Genomic DNA, 20,922 nt, shown 5'->3' with positions numbered 1-20,922 from the left:
TGCCCGGTAAGTCATCAACAGATTTTTTTTTTTTTTTTTTTTTCCAAGTATTGAATATCTGCCAATACCAAATCCCGATGCCATATGTTTTTTTGCCTAGATAAATAGAGATGCACACAGTTTTTTTGTTTACAAAAATAACTAAGTTAACAAAGTAACTGAAAGATCCTCAGCTTAAAATTCAAAATTCTTTATTAATCCCACAACAGGGAAATTCACACTGACATTTAACTACTGTTTAGAATGTTGTACAATTAACTGACTGAGTAAGGTGATCGGGGTGACTGGTCATTTGAAAACTGCCCATATTGGCTCTGATCCGATTGGGACATCCCAATTACAAATGCTCTGGCTTTGGAGCTTTATTTATATTCTTTACTGAGGGTGGAAATCTGACTGGGATGTTAAAAAGGAGCGTCCTTTTAGCTGTCAGTACAAAAGATTGCTTTTGTTCTCACCCTCATACACAAATACATTACACTGTACAATATCTGCATATCGTAAAATGTGAATACATATGGATTTTTGCACAAAGGCTCCAGCAGCTTTTCTAGAGCATTTCTCCGCCTTATTGCACATTGCTCCCCTCTCAATCAAGATGCCGTAGGTTAAATATATAAAAAGCAAGGTTGCCGCTCCTCTACCTATTTTTCCATTGAGCACACTAAATTGTGCTACAGTCTTTGGCTCGGTCTCAAACTGCAGTGCTCTCGTTGCCAAGAAGATTACTGATGTACCTAAATGGACTTGTGGAATGGAATAATTTCCACCGCTGCATAACACAAAGTGCGTGCCTCACTTCACAAGTGATTCATATGGGTTGTGTTGCTAGTTGGGAAACCTTTGGTGTTGGGAAAACTTTTTCTGAAGTTGAAAAGCCAATGCACTTTGCCTGTTAATCCACCCTTCTCCCTCAGTTCACCTTCAATCAGTCCTATTAAAGCAATTTTTGGAAAGCAGGTTTTGGAGAAGTGGTTGGATCAGAGGCTTATGAAGCTTTGCATTCAAGAAGTGTCAGGGCTGACAAAAAAAGCATGTGGAGATGACCCCAATAACGGCGTCTTGTCTTTCTCTCTCTTGCAGGGATCATGTGTTTGCCATCAATCTCGCCACTTCATCTGAGCAGATAATCCCACAGCAGGTAGGAAAGTCCACATTCAGAGTCACCTCTGTTTCACTGTTTAAAATTTGGGTCCAACATTCTCTTAAAATGTTTTTGAGCATGTTTGTGCCATCTGCAGGGCTGTGATGGTATAGTTTTGTTTCTTAACGTAGTAAAGAAGCAACGTATCGCCACAACATGGCAGTTAACCGCCACCCCCCCTTGTTATGAGAGTAGCGTAAATTGGAGCGAGAATGGCAGGGTGCATTAAGTGAGTGACGTCAGAGGCTGGGGGTTCACGCAAGGAGGGCGAGCGGTAAGGGTAGTGTATGAGTGCGGCTGTAATGAAAAGCAAGAGGAAAAAGAGATAGAAAAGATGACCTAAAGGGAGTTAAAAGTGAACAATAAAACAACAAGCTTGAGCTTCTCAGAACACGGAGGCTTCATGTGATGTCATACTGCGGGTAAAGTGGAGGATGTTACCCCCCAAAAGGCATCGGCATAAACCTTACAGCATATGAATTAGCACAGTGTTTCCATTTCAGCTCAGTGTGAGTCAGTACTGCGTTTTGCTGTCATTCAGTTACTTACTTTACTTGCTTACTTGACTTTTCTTCTGCAATTTATACTGTTAAAATAGGTTTTAGGATTCTGTGGCCATTTAATACACAATATGAGAAAACAAAATCTTTCCCTTTACTGAAGCAGGGGTTTTTCATATTTGATTGCAATATTTTGCATGGTATATCTTAAGACTAGTTTGTTGTTTTTTTCTGCACCACTTCACTTTAACGGGACAATCTCTGGTAATGTTTGTATCTCATTATTTTCCTTTCTACCCTTGCCTGACTTTTCATCAGAGTATCAAGCAATCTTTCTTCAGACATACATCCAATACAAGTGGAGCCGGGCTCTTGTGGCTTTTGAAGTGCCATGCTCCTTCCTATCTGAATCTCATTTGTCAAACATGATTGCGCTTAAATAAAAGCCCTCCGAGGCCTGGACTTTTGTTTGCTTGTATTTAGATTAGCACTAACCATGGATATTCATTCCGCTAAGGCCACCACTCTGTCAGGGAGATCTAAACTATTGATTTGGGTGTTGACTGTGGCATAAAGAAATGGGAACTTTTGAGCAGCACCATTACAGTCCATCTTTTTCCGGTATGTTATGATAACTTAGATATTGAATGTTTGTTTATGATGAAATTTTGTTTAGCCATTTACCCAGAGCTCCAGTGTGACAGCACAAACTGAGTGAGAAATTATTGAAGATTGTACCCAAGTTCTGCTTCTTACGGCCCCATATTTCTCATTAACATAAAAACTCTTCATCACAGATCCATTCCTTTGCTCGGTCTCATTCTTAACCAGCTCTTCATTTTTCACACTGGGCACTCATTCTTATTCTACCCTTCACTGAGCTCCCCGGGCTTGGGTGACCATAAGTAATTATTAGTAAACCAAATGGAGCGTGGACAAGGCCGGGTTTATTACCATAATGCTGACCCCTACTGAATCGTATCGGATCTTCACAAAGTCGCGCCGGAGGCATTCCACGCATGGAAAAGAGAGGGCAGAGAGCTGGATTTAAAGCCAGAGACGACAAGGAGTCGTGTACTGCTCAGAAAATGACGTGCTCCTTCAGTACCACGATCACAGTCCCTGTAGTTTAGTTTGAGTCGATCCCACAGACGCTGTCTGCTGAAAAAAGTCCCTAATAAATGAACTATTTACTGCTGTTTGAATAACCTTTACTAAAAACTACAGCTGTTATGTTAGGAAATTACTGAGCCTTTGTAAGAAATGAAACTATATCTTTCAGATCTATTTCATGTACAAGTACACAGTATCTGCAGGAAGAGCCAATAGGCTTTGGGCCAAGTGCCACAAAAAGGATAGGGAAGTTAGAGAGACTTATTGGTGGATTTGGCCATTTCCAGAGACTTGTTCATAATTTAAAAAAAAAAAATACGTCATACTGTATACAGTGGATATAAAACAATGTTTGCTTGAAGATGTAAAGCAGGAAGCATTTCACAATTAAGATTCTTCATCAGGGGCTAAAGTTTTCCTGTGTCCCCAGCAGTTAGATTGCATTTCTGAGTTGACTGCTGGACTGAAATATATTTGATAAAATTGGAAAACCAGCTCAGAGAACAAGGGGCCTGAAAGGACAAATTGTTTTTCAGGCACTTATGGTCTAAGATGAGTGACCCCTTGGCTCCAGTAAGGCCTCAAAATGGATTATACCACAGGGTGGCTTATTGCAGGGTTGTAGCAGAGAACACCTTGAGACATATTTAAGACCCTAACAGCTAAAAAGGAGAGAAAGAAATGTTTCAAGTTTTTTACCTTTCAGCGTCTAAGGCATAGCTTTTGGACTCATCCTTGTTGGGTGGTATCTATTTGGAACGTTTGAGGAAACTAATCTATTGTACATTTGTACATAGTTTAAAACATTTCTTCATGCAGGAGACAGCAGAATCAACATTCAAAATGGCTAAAAGAGACAGTTTCAAGACACGATTTGCATTAAAAATCTACAAATATCGGAGGAGTTTCCCTTTAAGCGCAGACTGCAGACAATACCACTAAGAGCAGGCTGCACAGTTATACACATGTGTGTGTGTGTGTGTGTGTATATATAATAAGTGTACAATACGTCACAGAGTGAGACGTCAAGCTCCTGTCTGCTCAAATACTGTCAAGACTGTTGACAAAGGAATGACTTAGGACTAAAAACAGAAGTGTACACAACCGTCTGTGGTATTTATGAGCTCTGAGAAAATTCTGGTCAGTAAATTATCCGACATTTGAAAGGAGCACATTAAACCTTCAACTAGGCAGAACTTGTTAACAAGCTGATGGATTCTTCCATAACAGGCGTGTGTGTACTGTAAGGGCGGAGCTTTTGGCCAGTAGATTAATTGGGGCTAATTGACTGCACCTCATGTGGACAGTGAAGCAATGCAAACATGCTCTGCAGTCTTTCGATTCCAGTGTGTTTGTTCTCACAGACGCAGATTTGATTTTTATCACTGAGGAACCACAATGTTTAGCTGCCCGCTGACGAGCTGCGCAGACATTCCTGATATTTGTTTGTTTGTTTTTATTCCACGACAGTTTATTGAAGTTAATGAGATTTTCATCACAGCTGTCTCGTAATAGCACTTGAACGATTGGGAGCAACAAAAGCTGGGGTGGTGAGAAACAGCTTGTCTCTGAGCTGACAGTTGGCTGTCTGTTCATTTTTCAGAAACTGACTTGGAAGACGAAGGATGTGGAGAAGTGCACTGTGAGAGGCAAAAACAGCGTGAGTATTATCTTCCAGACACATCGCCCTCCTCTCTCTGTTTTTGCCTTTTCTTTTCTCCCTTCTTTCGCTCTCTTTCTTTGCCTCCGCCATCGTTTCCTGTTTCCTTACGGTGAGGATTTGTAATGAGTAACGGTGTGCAGGTAGCTTGTCAGAATCAGTGGCACAACCATCAGTGGAGAACAGACTGGGGGCTTTAGGTAAAGCATTCTCCTCCCCAGAGCTACAGTGAAACCACAACAATCAGCCTGGGAGGAGAGTAAGTGAGTAAGTGAGTGTACAAAAAAAAAATATTTAAAAAATGCACTCCCTCTACCAACTGCAAGTCCTGCGTTGATTCTGTCGTTGGCGTGCCAGTAGCCAACATGGACCTGGTCCCTATTACACAATAACATCAAGCTGTTTTCCACCTGACAGGACGAATGTTACAACTATATCAAAGTGCTGGTGCCACGTAATGACGAGACGCTTTTTGCCTGCGGTACCAACGCCTTCAACCCCGCCTGCCGTAACTATAAGGTAAGAAACTGCTGCATGCTGCCTCCTGGCCTCAATTACAGATAAGAGATCATATTCCTGTACTGCTGTTATGAGATCTGTGTGGTTCTGTAGTTGTGTGCTGTTGCAGTTGTACCCCCATTATTTGAGTTTCTAATGGAAACGACAAACTGCAATATAAACTTGTATGACATTAGCGACTCGCCGGCTTAGTGTGAAAGTGTCATTATCAGGGGATATCATGTCATAAACACACTTTAACACAGGTCACGGAGGCTCACACAGCACATGTTTTCTACATCTGTGAAAACTGCAAAATGCTGCATAAAGTCACAATGTTACACATTCAGAATGGAGCACATGCATCACAAGACTGCAATCCTTAGGGGGCAGAAATCTGATAATTACAATTTTTTTTTAATGAATATACAGTATATACACATCCCATACCTTTTTGCGAGGATGGATCGTTTACAGTTGTACAATTAACTTTGCAAAAAAATAACATTAAACCTAAAGTTCACAGCTATTTCTCTGTTAATGAAGGTCTGTTGCCTTCAAGCCATTGGCAGATTATTTGATACAAAGCTAATTAAGTCTATCAGCTCCACACAACTTTCTCTGTATTTCTCAATGCGGCTATGTTCAGAAACTGGTACTGCCAAAGGCTTCCGTCTTGTGGACAGCGTCATTACTTTGAGGGGGTCAACAGAAACTACACACTATGGGCCCTATTTGTTTATTTGTTTATTTCAAAGGATCCCCATTAGCTAACGCCAGCTAGACGCCAGCTAGTCTTCCTGGGGTCCAAACAATACATCCAAAAGACAATAAATACAAAAAAAAACATCACAAATATATCCTATATAAATTCACAAACAAATCTGACAATGCAAAAAATACTAACAAACTAAATATAATAAAGAATAATATGCACATGATACAACCTCACTCAACCAATCCAGACAATATTATGATATCGAAAACAAATGTAGTCTAGTCTTTTTTAAACCATTTTCCCTTGTTGTCCCGAATCCCAACTGGAAGATTGTTCCATATACAATTGACCATAAACACAGTCCTCTTCATACAGTCAGATTTAGGTAGTGGTAAAGAAATCTGTCGACTATTCACCCCTCTTGTATATGTGAATGGCATATCTGAACAATAAGTTATATTATCATAAACAATTTAGGAATCCCAGTATTAATAATTCCATGAAAATATACTAACATATTAACAGATAGTCTATTCTTGACCTCCAACCAAGCAAGATGTTCATGCACTCTGCAACCCTAGTTCTCGAAGAACAACCCAGAACCAGTCTTGCAGCCTTATTTTGTGCAACTTGTAGTTTTTTTAAATGACTGCTTGATGCCGCAGACCATACAACAGAACATAATCCAATGACACAAAACCAATGAACAAACGACACGCCTAACAACTGTAATTTTAAAAACTGTGCACATTTACGAACAACTGCCACCGCTCTACCCATTTTTAGACAACATTGTTAATATGATCCGACCATACAATGTGGAATCAAGCCAAAGTCCCAAGCTTCACCTTTTTTGCTTGCTGAACATTTTGACCTTTACGTGTATATCAATTTTGGGATTATCAGATAATCTATACTTAGAACCGAATATTATACTTACAGTTTTTGAAATATTTAGGACAAGTTATTTGTTTTGATCCAATTATACAATTGCTAATCTCACTAGACAGAACCTGATTAATCTCTAGACATGTAGGGGCTGCAATATAAAGAGTAGTATCATCAGCAAACATCAATTTAGCCTTACTGATATATACGGCATATCATTTGTAAAACTGAAAATACAAAGGTCCAGACAACTTCCTTGAGGAACACCAATCCAGGGACTTGCTACTAGATAAAGCACATTAAAATAACTCTTTGCACCTCTCAGACAAATAGCTCTTAAACCACTGATTGCAGAGAAGTAAAACCATAACTAATAAGTTTGAAAATCAAATTCATGGTCAATCCCTCAAAGCAGCGCTGAAGTCTAGTAGTAGTGTACCCACAAGCATTGAGTTGTCAATAGATGTTAGCCAGCTATCCGACATTTGTGTCATTGCAGTGCAGGTGGAATGACCACGTCTATAAGCATGCTGAAACATCGTAGTCAAATCATTGTTCGAAAAGTAATCTTGCACTTGCTCAAATACAATCTTTTCCAATAATTTACTTAAAATAGGCAAGATGCTAATAGGCCTACTATTTGAACCACAGAAAGTTGATTTTGTGTCTTTGGGTAAAGGAATTATCTTACCCTCCTTCCAAAGTTTTGGACAAACACCACTAATCAAACATCTGTTGAAAATGTGACAGATAGGTTTAGAAATATGTCCAGCTGATAACTTCAACAGCCGACTATCCAGGTTGTCTGTACCAGCAGACCCCCCAACAGTCACAGATCGCAACAACCTTTCCACCTGCACAACATTAACCTGATGAAATTCAAAACTACACCTTTTATCTTGCATAATACACCTTTCAATAAGATCAACTGAGTTGTAATCCACAGTGTATTTCATCGTCTCTCTAAAATTAGCAATCTTATTAACAAAATAATCATTAAAATAATTTGCAATCTGTATTGGCTTAGTCAAATAAACACCATTAAATTCAACAAAAGAAGTACAAGTATATTTTTTCCCCATGATTTCATTGAGTACATTCCACATTCTCTTACTATCAGTACCACTATCTTCAATTCTCTTCTTAAAATATTCTCTCTTTTTCACTCTATTCACCTTGGTCACCTGATTTCTTAAAATACAATAAGATTTTTTGTCCATAGGAGAGTCAGAATTAACCGCAACCTTTTTAGCCTTTTCCCTTTGATTCATTAAGCTCCTTAACTCTGTATCAACCCAAGGAGCACTTTTGGCTTTAACTGTAAATTTCTTTAATGGAGCATGCTTGTTAACAACTCCCATAAAATAATCCATAAATAAATTAAGGGATGCATCAACATCATCAATGTCACTTATCAAGTTCCATTTAATATTATCCAATTCATTTAAAAAACACTCCTCATTAAATACCCTATAAGATCTTTTCATAATAATTTTAGGACAGGCTCTAGGTAGCTTAGCTTTCCTAGAGACAGCAATACAGTTGTGATCACTAAAGCCAACTGTTACAGAAATGGGTATTGAGCACATATCAGGATTATTAGTATAAATGTGATCAATACATTTTGAATACTATCTTGCACCCGGTGCAGCGCAAAGCCCGACGCAAGTGTCGTTGCTAGTTTAAGACTGACTCAGTTGTTAATGACCCATCCAGCGCCCACGTAGTTTAAATAGCGAATGCACCTGTGCCCATGCGCTGGTCTTACAGGGAGGTGTGTTCAGGTGCTTTCTTGGCGTATTGCTATCTTGAGGCAGAGGGAAGTGATGGCGCAGGTGACCAATAAAAACCTGGTCTAAAGTCAGTATTGCACCATCTCATTGCTATTTTAACCACAAATAAGTAAAATGCGACTACTGTAGGCATACATATATACATATGTCTGCACACACAAGGAAGCGCAGCAGCACACAAATATGCAAAAGATTACATATGAAAATATGTAAAATATGCAAATCCACCATCATAATAGCAATGTGCCAAGGTACAAATGCGCCTGGCTTTGAAAGGGAACGGGACACTCTGATTGGTTTGGTGCATCTTACGCCCAAAACACACCTAGGAATTAATGAAGACACTAAGTACAACCCTTATGAACCATGTTCCAGGCACACGGACCATTTTTTCCACTTTTAAACTAGCAAAAGTGAATTTGGACACAACCTAAACGCACCTGCGCCATAGGCTTAGATCGTGAAAACAGGGCCCAATAGCTTTAAAGAAACACAGTAGAAAATTTGAACAGTAAACTTTACTTTAGGTTGTATTCATTGTTAGAAAGAACCCTGAATAAAAACACTAGTAAAATGGACAAAATGTGTTACTTGAGCCAAGAAAAAGTAAGGTGACATAAACAAATGATTTAAAATACTCTAACTGCAGTGATACTTTGTGTTGCACATGTACGAATACACTGAAACAGATGCAGTCCATCTGTGATTGGCTACTAGAGCCTGAACAATGAATAAAATACTGTTAACACCAGTTGGAAAAAGGACTATTACTATAGAAAAAAACACCTAACACAAACATTGCTAGAAAGACTGGTCATATCAGGTTGAATGCAGCATTTGTCAGCTGTAAAAGAAGTCTGGCAGCCGGCGCTTCAATATGTGTTTTCAATGATGATACAACAAACAGCTGTGAGCTCAAACTGCAGCCGCACAAGTGAAAATGACAGGAAACTGATTAAATGTATAAAAAGGGACGGTGTGAACAATCATGTTACACGTGGAGTAGACACAAAGCAGCCCTCCAAACAATCAGAGCACATACTGCTCACTCTGCAGGGCTCCATATTTGTATTTCACGTGGCCAGGTGACTTCAAACGCTTCATGTTGGCTCAACAAGGCAGAGATGAAATCTGTTGACAGAACACAAGATTTGCTGATGAAAGCAACAATACAACAACTTCTTTCACTCCACTCATCTGAAACAATGATGCAGAGGGAGTAGATGAAATGAGAGGGAGAAAGTAAGAAGCAACAAGACAAGGGGGAAAAGAGAAGCAGGGTCAAGAGACTAATCTGAGCAAGAAGACGAGTCTCTGGGCTGCACCTTGTCTCCGTGGTAATTCTATCATTTGAGTAATATACACCAGCACTGAGAGCTGGCGGCTACAGTAAAGTAAAGATATTATTATACATTAGTAAAGGCACAGATAGGGGTTTTGCAATGCAAAAGTAATTCTCACAGTTTGAGGTCTGTTGAATAAAGCCCAACGTGACATTGTGGCGGAGCCTCAGAGGTGACATCATGGGTTTGGACTGTGATTCACAGCAGGCCATTAGAGGAAGAGGAAGTACAAGTCGTTCTGCGCAGGCTGTAAATCTAACCGTGTGGGGGAGACTGAAATCCAAAGGGGTGCTGAATAACTCAGACTTTACGTTTTACTGGGTTTTTTCTCTGTGCGCTGACCTGTGAACTAACCGTGGTTGTCATCAAGGACAATCATGTTTAAGGTTTACAAAGAGAAAAGGGATTAACAGAGTAAAGTACAAACAAATAGCAGAATAAATATGCAACAGTATAGATGTTATGTAAGTTTGTATAGTTTGCACTCAATACAGAGAGAACCTCAGAATCTATTATGTAAAGCGAGTACATGTTGTCCGTGACATGAATAAACTTGGCTTAACTTTGGGCGTAACTAATGCAAAGAGTTTCCATTTAATTCCACCACCAACAACTAAACAGTTATACATAAAGCACATTTATTACAAATGGAAGCAATTAAATGTTCTCAAGATAAACATCAATTCAGATACAAACATAATTTAGGAACAAAGCTAATGATAGGAAATGGCATTTAAAAACTGATTAAACAACAGTGAATAACTAACATTAAAAACGCTCTGTGACAACAGGTACGCTGCCTAGTTATGGCTGCTACGCTGTGATTGGACAATCATTGTTTGGGGAGGGGTTTAGTGGATTGGTCAAATTAACCAACAGTGAATGTTTGATCATATTGAATCATTACCCTCAATAGTCTGGGGCTTGTGAACAAAATACAGCATCTCCATAGATGTATAGTACCTGGAACGGATGTTTCCAGGATCGATTAATGTCTTGATGCTCAGGTAGAGAGTATATCCAAAGGTAAGGCCGACCTACATATAATCATCATCTCTTCCTGCCACAGAGTGGCTGATATACGGTAAACACCTCACCAACCCACCCATACCTTGAAGCATCAAATCCATCTGTCTTCATCTGCGCATTGGGGTAACGATCCTGCAGTCCCCACTCAGCTTTGTTCAATCCTCAGGTCTCTCTGACTTCTAAGGTTTTTCTGTGATTAACAAACCGCTGTTTCACTTCAAATCATGTCCCTCTGCAGGTGGGACGTCTGGTCACTGCTGTGGATTTCTAATCAGATTAAAACCGAATTTTATTTATTTGAAAAGAAAAAATCTTGTGATTACTGATTTAGAGACTGAATTATACTCTTAACCATGTTTATTTCTTTTATTTCTGATTTCTTTCTTTTTGATGACTCTCTGGGGTTCAAGATAGATAGATAGATAGATAGATAGATAGATAGATAGATAGATAGATAGATAGATAGATAGATAGATAGATAGATAGATAGATAGATAGATATACTAGTAAGTCTTGGTTAGTTGCAGAATGCGCTTAGCCTCCGTGAACCTTACCAGTATTGGCATTTGTCAAAGAACATGGCCAACATAAAAAAACATGACAAAAAAATCTTAATAGATGTTTATTGATCACAACATTTACTTGTAAAAGCCAAACTGGAAAACCAGTATTGTGCCACTTGTGATTATAGTCATGTTTCTGTGAAAATCACTTGTCATCAAATCTAACAACCAAAGCTCGACTTTGATGCCCTACAGGAGGATCCAATAAAAAGCAGCAAAGAACCAACAACACAAACTAGTGACTCAGTCTGAACAATAAAATGCCTTCACAGACGTGATAAGTAGGGCAGAGCTGTTGTGTTGGATGGCATCTGAAGAGTTTCTGTAAGGTTGTCTTGGGGTATTTATGTAGCGTTCACGTGGCAAAGCGCTGTAAGCTTCTGGATCGCTCATTTTCTCCTCCACTGGATGATTTTATTTGTATATTTTTGTATAGCATAATTGTATTGTCACGTGTACACAGAGCAGCCATTAACCCTGTTGTCCTTCTTGGAAATATGAATCCATGTCTACGCTGACATTTTCAGACATAGACAGTGGCTCTTTTAAAATTTACCTCAGGATGAATAAAGTATCTATCTATCTATCTATCTATCTATCTATCTTATGGCAAACGGAGACGGTTAGAAAAATTGAAATCTTACACTATTGAAGACATATTGCATTACTTAATAATCAAGCTATAGGCCCATGTATGTAGAGAAAATAACATCTCAACTTCTTTGCAGTTTTACCCAAGTGTTAAATCAAGAACAGTTAAAACAGCTGGTAAGAAGCTTAGTTTTGTTGTTTTGAAAATTTTAAAATCCTCTGAGACAAATTACAAACCCCAAATCAGTTTTTTATGCCAAAAGGGGTGTTTTTGAACTCTCAAAAAGTCAAGCTCTAGCTCTGTTGTGCCAGAATTAGCTTCAAGCTATTTACATTTGAAGTCGCTTGGCAGACCGTAATCAAAAAACATAACCACAATGACATGACCCATAAAAAAAAAGTGCAGCAGTGCATTTTGTTCCCAATACAAACAAGAACGACACTCGTAGAGCGCAAAACTCCGCCACACCATGCCCTATCTCAGTGTTACAGAGGTGAAAAAATAATTTGCGTCCACTCCATGCTTTAGGTTTGCTCCTCGATTCTTGGCCCATGCTACACCCTTTCAACAAGGTTCATGAAAATAGGGCCAGTAGTAAATGTAAATGTGCTGTATTTATATAGCGCTTTTCCAGTCTTAACAACTGCTCAAAGCGCTTTTACATCTACAGGAAACATTCACCATTCACACACATTCATACACTGTGGCCGGGGCTGCCGTACAAGGTGCCACCTGCTCATCAGATAAACATTCATACACATTCACACTCCGATGCGCAGCACCGGGGGCAACTCGGGGTTCAGTGTCTTGCCCAAGGACACTTCGACAATGACTGCAGGGATCGAACCACCAACCTTCCAATTGGCAGGCAACCGCTCTACCACTGAGCCACAGCCGCACAGTGTTTCCGCAATTGGAGAGGGAGAGGGAGAGATGGAGAAAAGTTTTTCCTAAAACCCTGATTAGGTTGTGTAAGTGTTCCCATTGTCATGTCCACTCCGTTTATTTGTATTCAGGGTTTGCAGCGAAGGTACATTATGAGGTCTGAAACAGAATAACAATAGAGCTCCAATGCTTGTTGCTAAGGAGGCGACACAGCATCATATAAACGTGTGTGTGTGTGTGTGTGTGTGTGTGTGTGTGTGTGTGTGTGTGTGTGTGTGTGTGTGTGTGTGTGTGTGTGTGTGTGTGTGTGTGTGTGTGTGTGTGTGTGTGTGTGTGTGTGTGTGTGTGTGTGTGTGTGTGTGTGTGACAACTTGTTGTTACAGAGGGTGTTGAATCCATGCGCACACATACACACCACTGGGTTTTGCTTATTGCCGTACCTAAGGTTTACAACCTTGTTAACAGCGTGGCGGAAAATAGCAGCTAAATATCTGCGGCTGAGCGATAAACTGACCTCTCAGCTCGTGACAGCAGGACCTCCAACTTCACAAACTTCTTTTATAGACCTGGCCCACATACAATACATAAAATAAAACTAATCTTTATGGTGCACGTGTTGCCTTTCATAATCACAGATTGATTTGGTATGCATCCGTTGAATTCAGCAACAATTCCCACTGCATTAGAGACTTGTTTGTTGATCGATTTTTGCATCCCGAGCATCCTTTTCAAGGGCAAACACTAATTCTGTTTTCATGTTTTCACTCTGTCTTTTATATCCGATTCTTCTATTGGGTCAGCTTTACAGTTCACTAGATGGCCTTATAAAGTATTCCTTTGTCTCTGTGTCCTCTCTGATCTAGATGTCCACGCTGGAGCAGGAAGGGGAGGAGGTGGTGGGACAGGCTCGATGTCCCTTTGAGTCCCGCCAGTCCAACGTTGGCCTTTTTGCAGGTGAGTAAGGCCAGTGGCTGGAGAACGCATGTGTCAAACTCGAGGTCCACGGGTCAAATGCAGCCCCTTTTGATCTGGCCCGAATATCAACTTAGGTTCACAATACATTTTGGCCATCCTACTTGTGTGCCAAACCAAAAAGACGGGAACACAGTTTTCAGACTGCAATCAATCAACACTCAAAACAGAATTTAGCTGACTGGCCGACTTTGAAACCGAGTAAATCCATCAGATCCAGAGAGTTCACGTATTCAAGCCTGTGGTACATTTTTAAAACATAATCAGAATGATTGTTATAGCTTGATTTGCTGCATTCTGTGATAGCTGATAAGCTTTGTTCCTGACTTTTTGTAGGGCCTTACGTCAACCAAACTTTAAGTGAGAAAGTTATATGAGACACGCATTAATACACTGGAAGATATTTTACTTTTTAGAATAAATAAAATCATGTTCATAAACTCTACATGTCTGGCCATTGATGTGATCCTCATTTTCCAGTGTGGCCCTTAGAAATGGAGTTTGACACCCCTGCTGTAAGATTGCCCTGTCATTGAAATGTCACAGGTGAACTCTCATAGCTGCTAATCTGTGCCATCAGTCCTTTCAAAGTCATAAAGAGGCTGAGAGTAATTTGCCTTATATTGTGATTTTTGTTTTTTTATTAAACTGCTGTTAGCTGAGGTAATATGAAGTTCTCACTGGTAAAACAATCGATATACCTGACTGTGAGGACATTTGCTCATTGAGGCAATCAATGCTGCAAACTTTCATACTTAAAAGTGTTAAATGTATAAATGTTAATTAGGATATTTATTAAATTCTGTTTTAAAGACCATACCAGGGTTTGCAAGGTTTGCTCATTAAATACAAATGTACACCTATCTATCTAATATGATGATATGATAAATGATTTTTACATGCTTGTTCCAGATAGCTTTTTGCTTCACTTTATTTTTGCATGGTATGAAAGTCAATCGGCAGACTTTCAAAACGTCAGTGAACATCAAGTCTGCATCAATTTTTGTCATTCTAACGTTATGTGGCAAAGTCCAACATTGCCTCATAATGGAACTTTGACCAGGGTTAATGCAGGCTTGATGTTCACTGTCACAGAATGCATTACTGAAGCAAGTTTCAAGACTATTGATTTTCATATTGCACAGAAACCAATGGTTGCCTGGGTCTTTCTAAAACACATCAGCATGGTTCGCAAAATAGATGGCTTAAACATGTACATGTAGTTGAGTTTGCCCCCATCTCAGACGTGTGGAAAATTGCATCCGAGAATATAGAAAATATAATGCTAGACTAAACTACATAGTAACTACTACATCATTCCAAGTCTGTTTGAAGGAATGTAATTCAGTTTAAGTGCACAACTCATCACAGGGTGTATTGGGAATTTGCCCCTTGATGGATTCGGATTTGTGGTCAGATTCTCTGTACTAATCATAGCAGAGAGAAGCTGATACTTTGGGAACGTGTAGGGGTCAAGTTCATCGGAGAGTGAAGAAAGAGCCAGACCTGCACTTAATCCTGCCAGGTTTCCACTGACATTTATGCAAAGTTCACACAGGGTGTTATTAAAAGTGGCACATTCTCCTGCATGTATTATCCTCTACCTCTTCTTAAAGGGCAATAAAAGTCCCCTGTGATCAAAAAGACAACTTGACAACTCAAATAAATAACCCACAGTCTTTCATCTCTGACAACGTATCTCAATTGCTTTGATTTCCTCTTTTTCTTAGGTGGTTATTTCTACTCGGCCACCATGACAGACTTCCTGGCGAGCGATGCCGTGATTTACAGAAGTCTGGGAGAAAGTAGCCTTGTTCTGCGTACCGTCAAGTATGACTCCAAATGGCTACGAGGTGAGCACCCTGCATGTTGAAGTGTAATATTTAGCACATTAACGTACAGCTGTATGTTATTGGTGTTGAGTTGAGGAAATGGAAGACATGTCAACAACTAAGCCTACATCTACATTGCTACGTTTTGGTTAAAAAAACTGATTGCCATTGTTTCGCCGCCTGATTGGGTCATGGCATCTTGTCCTCTGAGACTAAGCTGCGAACGTTACCATGTCAACTGCCAGCCCCGGGCGGAGTATACATCCTCCCGTATACCCCGGCACGTGCACGCCCAGGATACGAGACTGCGGTTTGGCCGTGTTAGTTTAAACAAAGATTAGTTCTCCATCTGGAGCTAAAAGCATTTTTATGTGCACGGAGATCGCTTTTGGCTCAAAACTCTGCTAAAAACAAAATGTAGCCTAAAGTTGGGTTCTGATAGCAGAGGCTGGTTCCCTTTCGAATCAGATTCCAAGTCTGCAAAATACCAAAGCTGAGAGGATAACAAATCTCTTTTTAATCCCTCTGTCCCTTTTCTGTAGTAAACATCCAGGTAGTAGGCCTCTCATGTCTAGCCGGCGCTCGTTGTTACGGATTATGTCAGCTGTAACTGATTAACATTAATACCACAAATAACTTGGCTTGTCTAGTCTGTTTGTTTGTTTTCTGCAAGCTGGTGTCTGTGCTCGGCCAACGATGCATCGCTCTCCAACGCCACTGTGAAACAATCGGATCACTTTCAGTCGTCACAATCTCCCAGTAAAAGTTTCCTGTGAGGCTGTACCTAAGGATTACTTTCATTATCTAGTAATTGGCCATGTAATTGACTATGTTCTTGACTAATCGATTGTCACCACAGGAGAGTTACCTTCCTGGTCGTCATTTAAAGGAGCGTGTGGTGTTGTAAAACGGGCGTCCACATCCTGAGGAATTGTTGTGTTGTTTATTTCAGTATGTATTTTATTTCCCCAAATGTGAAGGCATTAATAATGTCTATTGTCTATAATGTGAAGCCACGGGAGATTATTGCTTCCAGCAGACCTAAAATAAGCCTTCAGGCAATGGAACTAGGAAATGTCAATCAATTAATAGTTTCAGTAGGCTACACCTGTTATTATACTCTGTGTGATATATATATTAACTGCGTATACAGTATAACGGTGTATAATCAAGATTTCATGTCTTAATTACACTTAGAACTGTAACTGTTCTTAACCCAAAAAAGCTGATTACCGTTAAGTCCTTAGTGACTCAGAAAGGAACGATTTGAACGGATTCTGATTCAATACTATATTCAGATTCTATTAATGCTGTTGAACTTCAGCCTTGTAAATAACTGCATTTCTGACTGGAGCTTAGTTTTTTTTTTATCGGCACTGATCAAGGACCAGCTCTGCTATTTCAATACATTGAACGTTATCTCTGTGATTGTGAGTGTGATTCTCTGTATCTTTCTGTCCTTATATCCAGATTTGCCATTTTCCAAATTGAGCATTTGTGTTTACCAGCTCCCCTCCCAGCCTGCTCACAATGCAAATGTCATGATGGAAATTAAGACTTCACAGCCACCGTGTCTGACACACACTTCTCTTTTCTGTCTTCCAAAGAGCCCCATTTCCTCCACGCTATTGAGTACGGGAACTATGTGTACTTCTTCTTCAGCGAGATCGCAGTGGAGTACACCACTCTAGGCAAGGTGAGGAACTCATTTCAGTCAGAATTTTGGTTTGTGGTGTCTGTACTTTTGTCTCGAGTGGAATGAAGTCAAACAACATCTCTTGCCATGCACACCACAATGGTTTGTAACGTCTGCTCGATATTCCATGTTGGCAAACAAGCTTTATGAATGAGAGTTGTCACCTGTATGGGATCCTCCCCTCCTGCTGTCCCCCTCAGGTGGTTTTCTCCAGAGTCGCACGTGTTTGTAAGAATGACAATGGCGGATCGCCGAGGGTGCTGGAACGTTACTGGACTTCGTTCCTCAAAGCGCGGTTGAACTGCTCCGTTCCGGGCGACTCCTTTTTCTACTTTGATGTCCTGCAGTCGCTGACAAACGTGTTGCAGGTCAACCACCGGCCGGCCGTGCTCGGCGTCTTCACCACACAGGCGAACAGGTTGGGATCAATGTACCTTCAGTGTCAGCTGTGGTTTGTCTGGCCTATGTATTTAATTTGCACAGTATTGTGTTCAAACTAAAACAAGTTCAGTTCTTTAAGAAAGAAAATTGCATGAACAAATTGTCCTGTCCTCCAATACCATATACAGCAGCTATCTGATGAAAAATTATTTATAGAAAGTTCTGGTTTCTCTCTCTGGGCTTTTTATACAGCTTTTTTTAACCCAAGGCTGTGCTTACCTCAGGGCTATAATGTACAATTGACTCTGCACTTCTACTAGCCCTAGGTTAAGTTTGAACATGTACGGTGGCTTGCATAAGTTAACACACCCATGTTGAAGTTGACTAAAAAGAGGAATGAAACACATCTTTTGGAAATTGAGTAATGCCATAATTAAAATAATTAGGAAAAAAAACAACCTTTAAAGACCCCAATTTTCTTTGTAAATGACTGTTGTATCATAAATAAATAAATGTTCTTCCTACATTAGAGGGGGGGGCATAAGTAGACACACCCCTATGTTAAATTCCCTTGGCATTTGGAATTAAAATAATGAATGAATGAATGAATTAATTAATTGATTGATTAATTAATTAATTAAATAATTTATATTGGCCGGATTTCAACTGTAAACGTTAAGCTAAAGTTTAGTCATTTTTCAGGGGATTACCCCCCCCCAAACTCAGGGCTGACCATGCTCCAGAGCAGGGCCATCAAGCTATGAGCTAAAGTCCGGGTAAATGTGGTTAATTTACTTCCCTTAACCAGGTTACAAGGGCTTTACAAACAATGAAACCAGTTAAGGCAAATGGTAGAAGAGAAGGCAAGACGAAATAATCACAAGAAAAATAAAGTAGTATTTTCATGAACAGTGCATGTGTCTAACCATCAGTATAAGCTGAGCTCTCCTTATTAAAGACAAAGGTTGTGCCAGACTTGGACGAGGTGCTGAATTCCATCCCTTTGTCTCGCTCGTCTAATCTCGTCTTCCCTTGTGGTCCCTTCAACAGCATCACCGGCTCAGCGGTCTGTGCGTTCTACATGGACGACATAGAGAAGGCCTTCAGTGGCAAATTCAAAGAGCAGAGGAACAGTGAGACAGCGTGGACACCTGTTCCGGAGGAACAAGTCCCCAAACCAAGGTAAGACACACATCTTTAAATAACAAACTGTCACTTTCCAAGAACATGTTTTTCTGCATTTCACAATGGAGGGTTTTGCAGCTGCTGTTATTGTTCTGCACAGACCTCTCTGAACAAAAGAAGAAGCAGTCACAGAAGACATCTGTTTTCCCCTCCTGCTCATCCCCAAAACCAAACAGCTGCCAGCGTTTTTTACGTCTGTATGTTATGGAACTGAATTCACTCCTGATGGGGTTTGTTTTTTGTCTTTGCTGCTGTGTACAGGCCGGGATGCTGTGCCGGGGAGGGCTCAGCGGCTGCCTACAAGTCGTCCACCAACTTCCCCGACGAAACCCTGACTTTCATCAAGTCTTACCCGCTCATGGACGAGTCCGTCCCCTCGGTCAACAACAGGCCCTACTTCACCCGGACCACCAGCAGGTATGAGATGTGTTTAAAAGGCACATTGTAGGTTACCTGCAGTCATTTTATCACCAGTGTTGGGTACGCAGTAATACAGTATAACGCATTACTAACAAAATAACGGTATATTATACCTGTTACAGTCTCAGTAACGCGAGTTACAACGCAAAATGTAGTGGCGTTTTTGTTTTTTTCTTTGTTTTTTAAGAATTTACCAACACAACAAATATTTTGGCACAAAAAAAAAGTCTGTTATTTCTTGTTGCTGTATTTGATGGTTGAGATGACTGCAGAGACAACTACATTTGGAACATGGACATTAATTTCAGGACATATTTGTTGAAGCAAGCTGTCCCGTCACTGTTCCTATGGTCAGAACCAGAACCAGACAAGGTACGGACAACATCTGTTTCCTGTCAGTGCCGACAGCGATGTGCTCGAGCAACTAACAGATAACGTGTCGGGAGTTAATGCTTAGTCTTGCTACAAGTAATATCATTACATATTATCAGCGGTGGAAAGTAACTATACCGTTGGCTACTTTGATTCAATTGTAAGGTGCATTTAATTAGGTAGTTGTGTAATGTAAAGCATTAAAATTCAGAGACAGGGAAAAAAAATATAGAAAAAAAAACTCTGAAAGAAAAGACGTGAGGGAGGGAGACAAAAACAGACGCAGAAACAGACACAAGACAAGGGACCAAACACCTGTGCAAGTTAGAGGACCTCACAGATTCAGCGATGCACTGCCACGTGTGCGGAGTCTTTCCCGGGGCTCCATTAATGCACGCTGTGGAGAGTTCCACATACACAACATCCAAATAGGAAAGGGCCCATGTGTGCACAGACTGATCGTGGGGCTGTTTCCAACAGGTTGCAATCATTTTCTTTGCAGCTGTAAGTCCAGCAAATACAGCACGTTTCTGAGTTCCAGAGAGCTGAAAGGCTGACGGGTAATTCAGAATCAAGACATTCACAGTAACAGGCATGGTAACATTAAACAAGGCGGAAATTTTGGATGCAATATTGTTCCAGAACCGACTAACCGGAGAGCACTCCCATATCATGTGAAGATATGTGCCTTGTGCTTTTATTGTCCAAAAAGTGCACAAAGGCCTGAAAATTATTTTCATGTGGTGCATTTTCACAGGGATGAGATATGTCATATAAATGAAATTGCTAAGATGTTGCTTGCTAAAAATGTCTTTTAGACAATGAAGCCCCCTCTGTTCCCTTTGTTGGGCTGTTACCAGCCTCCCACCAATCAGGAGTGCTGCATTTCATAAAGGGGAAAATGTGTGCCAGTTACAAGCTATACGGCAGCATGTTTCAGCCAATCTCCATGTCTTGATAAGATAAAGGGGCCTAAGCGTAGCTGGCACTATTCGTTAGAAACATTGGCAAAAAGATCGTCATGGAGTGACCAAGGCTCTGCAGTGGCACCTTCTAAGTTACGCCAGCAAACAGACACATCTGTTCTAAACCAAGTCAGTAGGGGCTTCAACACGAGTGACCACCATCCTCTTTCCTTCTCTGTAGAAGAGAGGGTCAATGCCTAAATATTTAACCTACTTAACAATGGGGATATCGGCAGAGATGGTTGAATTACGGGCAGAATCATTTGAAATAAATGTGTGCAGACTTTGACCAGTTAATTTTAAAACGCCCATATTCTGCTCATTTTCAGGTTCATAATTTTATTTTCAGGTTGTACCAGAATAGGTTTACATG

General features: G+C 40.3%; 1 protein-coding gene across 1 annotated transcript in view; it reads left to right on the top strand.

The window, feature by feature from the left end:
• The window catches only part of sema6cb (semaphorin 6Cb), a gene marked incomplete in the record, with an annotated part of 158,875 nt that overhangs the window by 94,507 nt on the left and 43,446 nt on the right, over positions 1 to 20,922 (top strand). Inside the window, 9 exon segments of the mRNA XM_032517570.1 lie at positions 1,084 to 1,141; positions 4,361 to 4,417; positions 4,835 to 4,936; positions 13,590 to 13,680; positions 15,429 to 15,551; positions 17,138 to 17,226; positions 17,427 to 17,644; positions 18,658 to 18,789; positions 19,054 to 19,209. Coding sequence (XP_032373461.1) covers positions 1,084 to 1,141; positions 4,361 to 4,417; positions 4,835 to 4,936; positions 13,590 to 13,680; positions 15,429 to 15,551; positions 17,138 to 17,226; positions 17,427 to 17,644; positions 18,658 to 18,789; positions 19,054 to 19,209 — 1,026 coding nt within the window.

The sequence above is a fragment of the Etheostoma spectabile genome, chromosome 6 (assembly GCF_008692095.1).
Source record: "Etheostoma spectabile isolate EspeVRDwgs_2016 chromosome 6, UIUC_Espe_1.0, whole genome shotgun sequence".
In the NCBI taxonomy this organism is placed as follows: Eukaryota; Metazoa; Chordata; class Actinopteri; order Perciformes; family Percidae; genus Etheostoma; species Etheostoma spectabile.
This window is presented reverse-complemented; position numbering and strand designations above follow the sequence as displayed.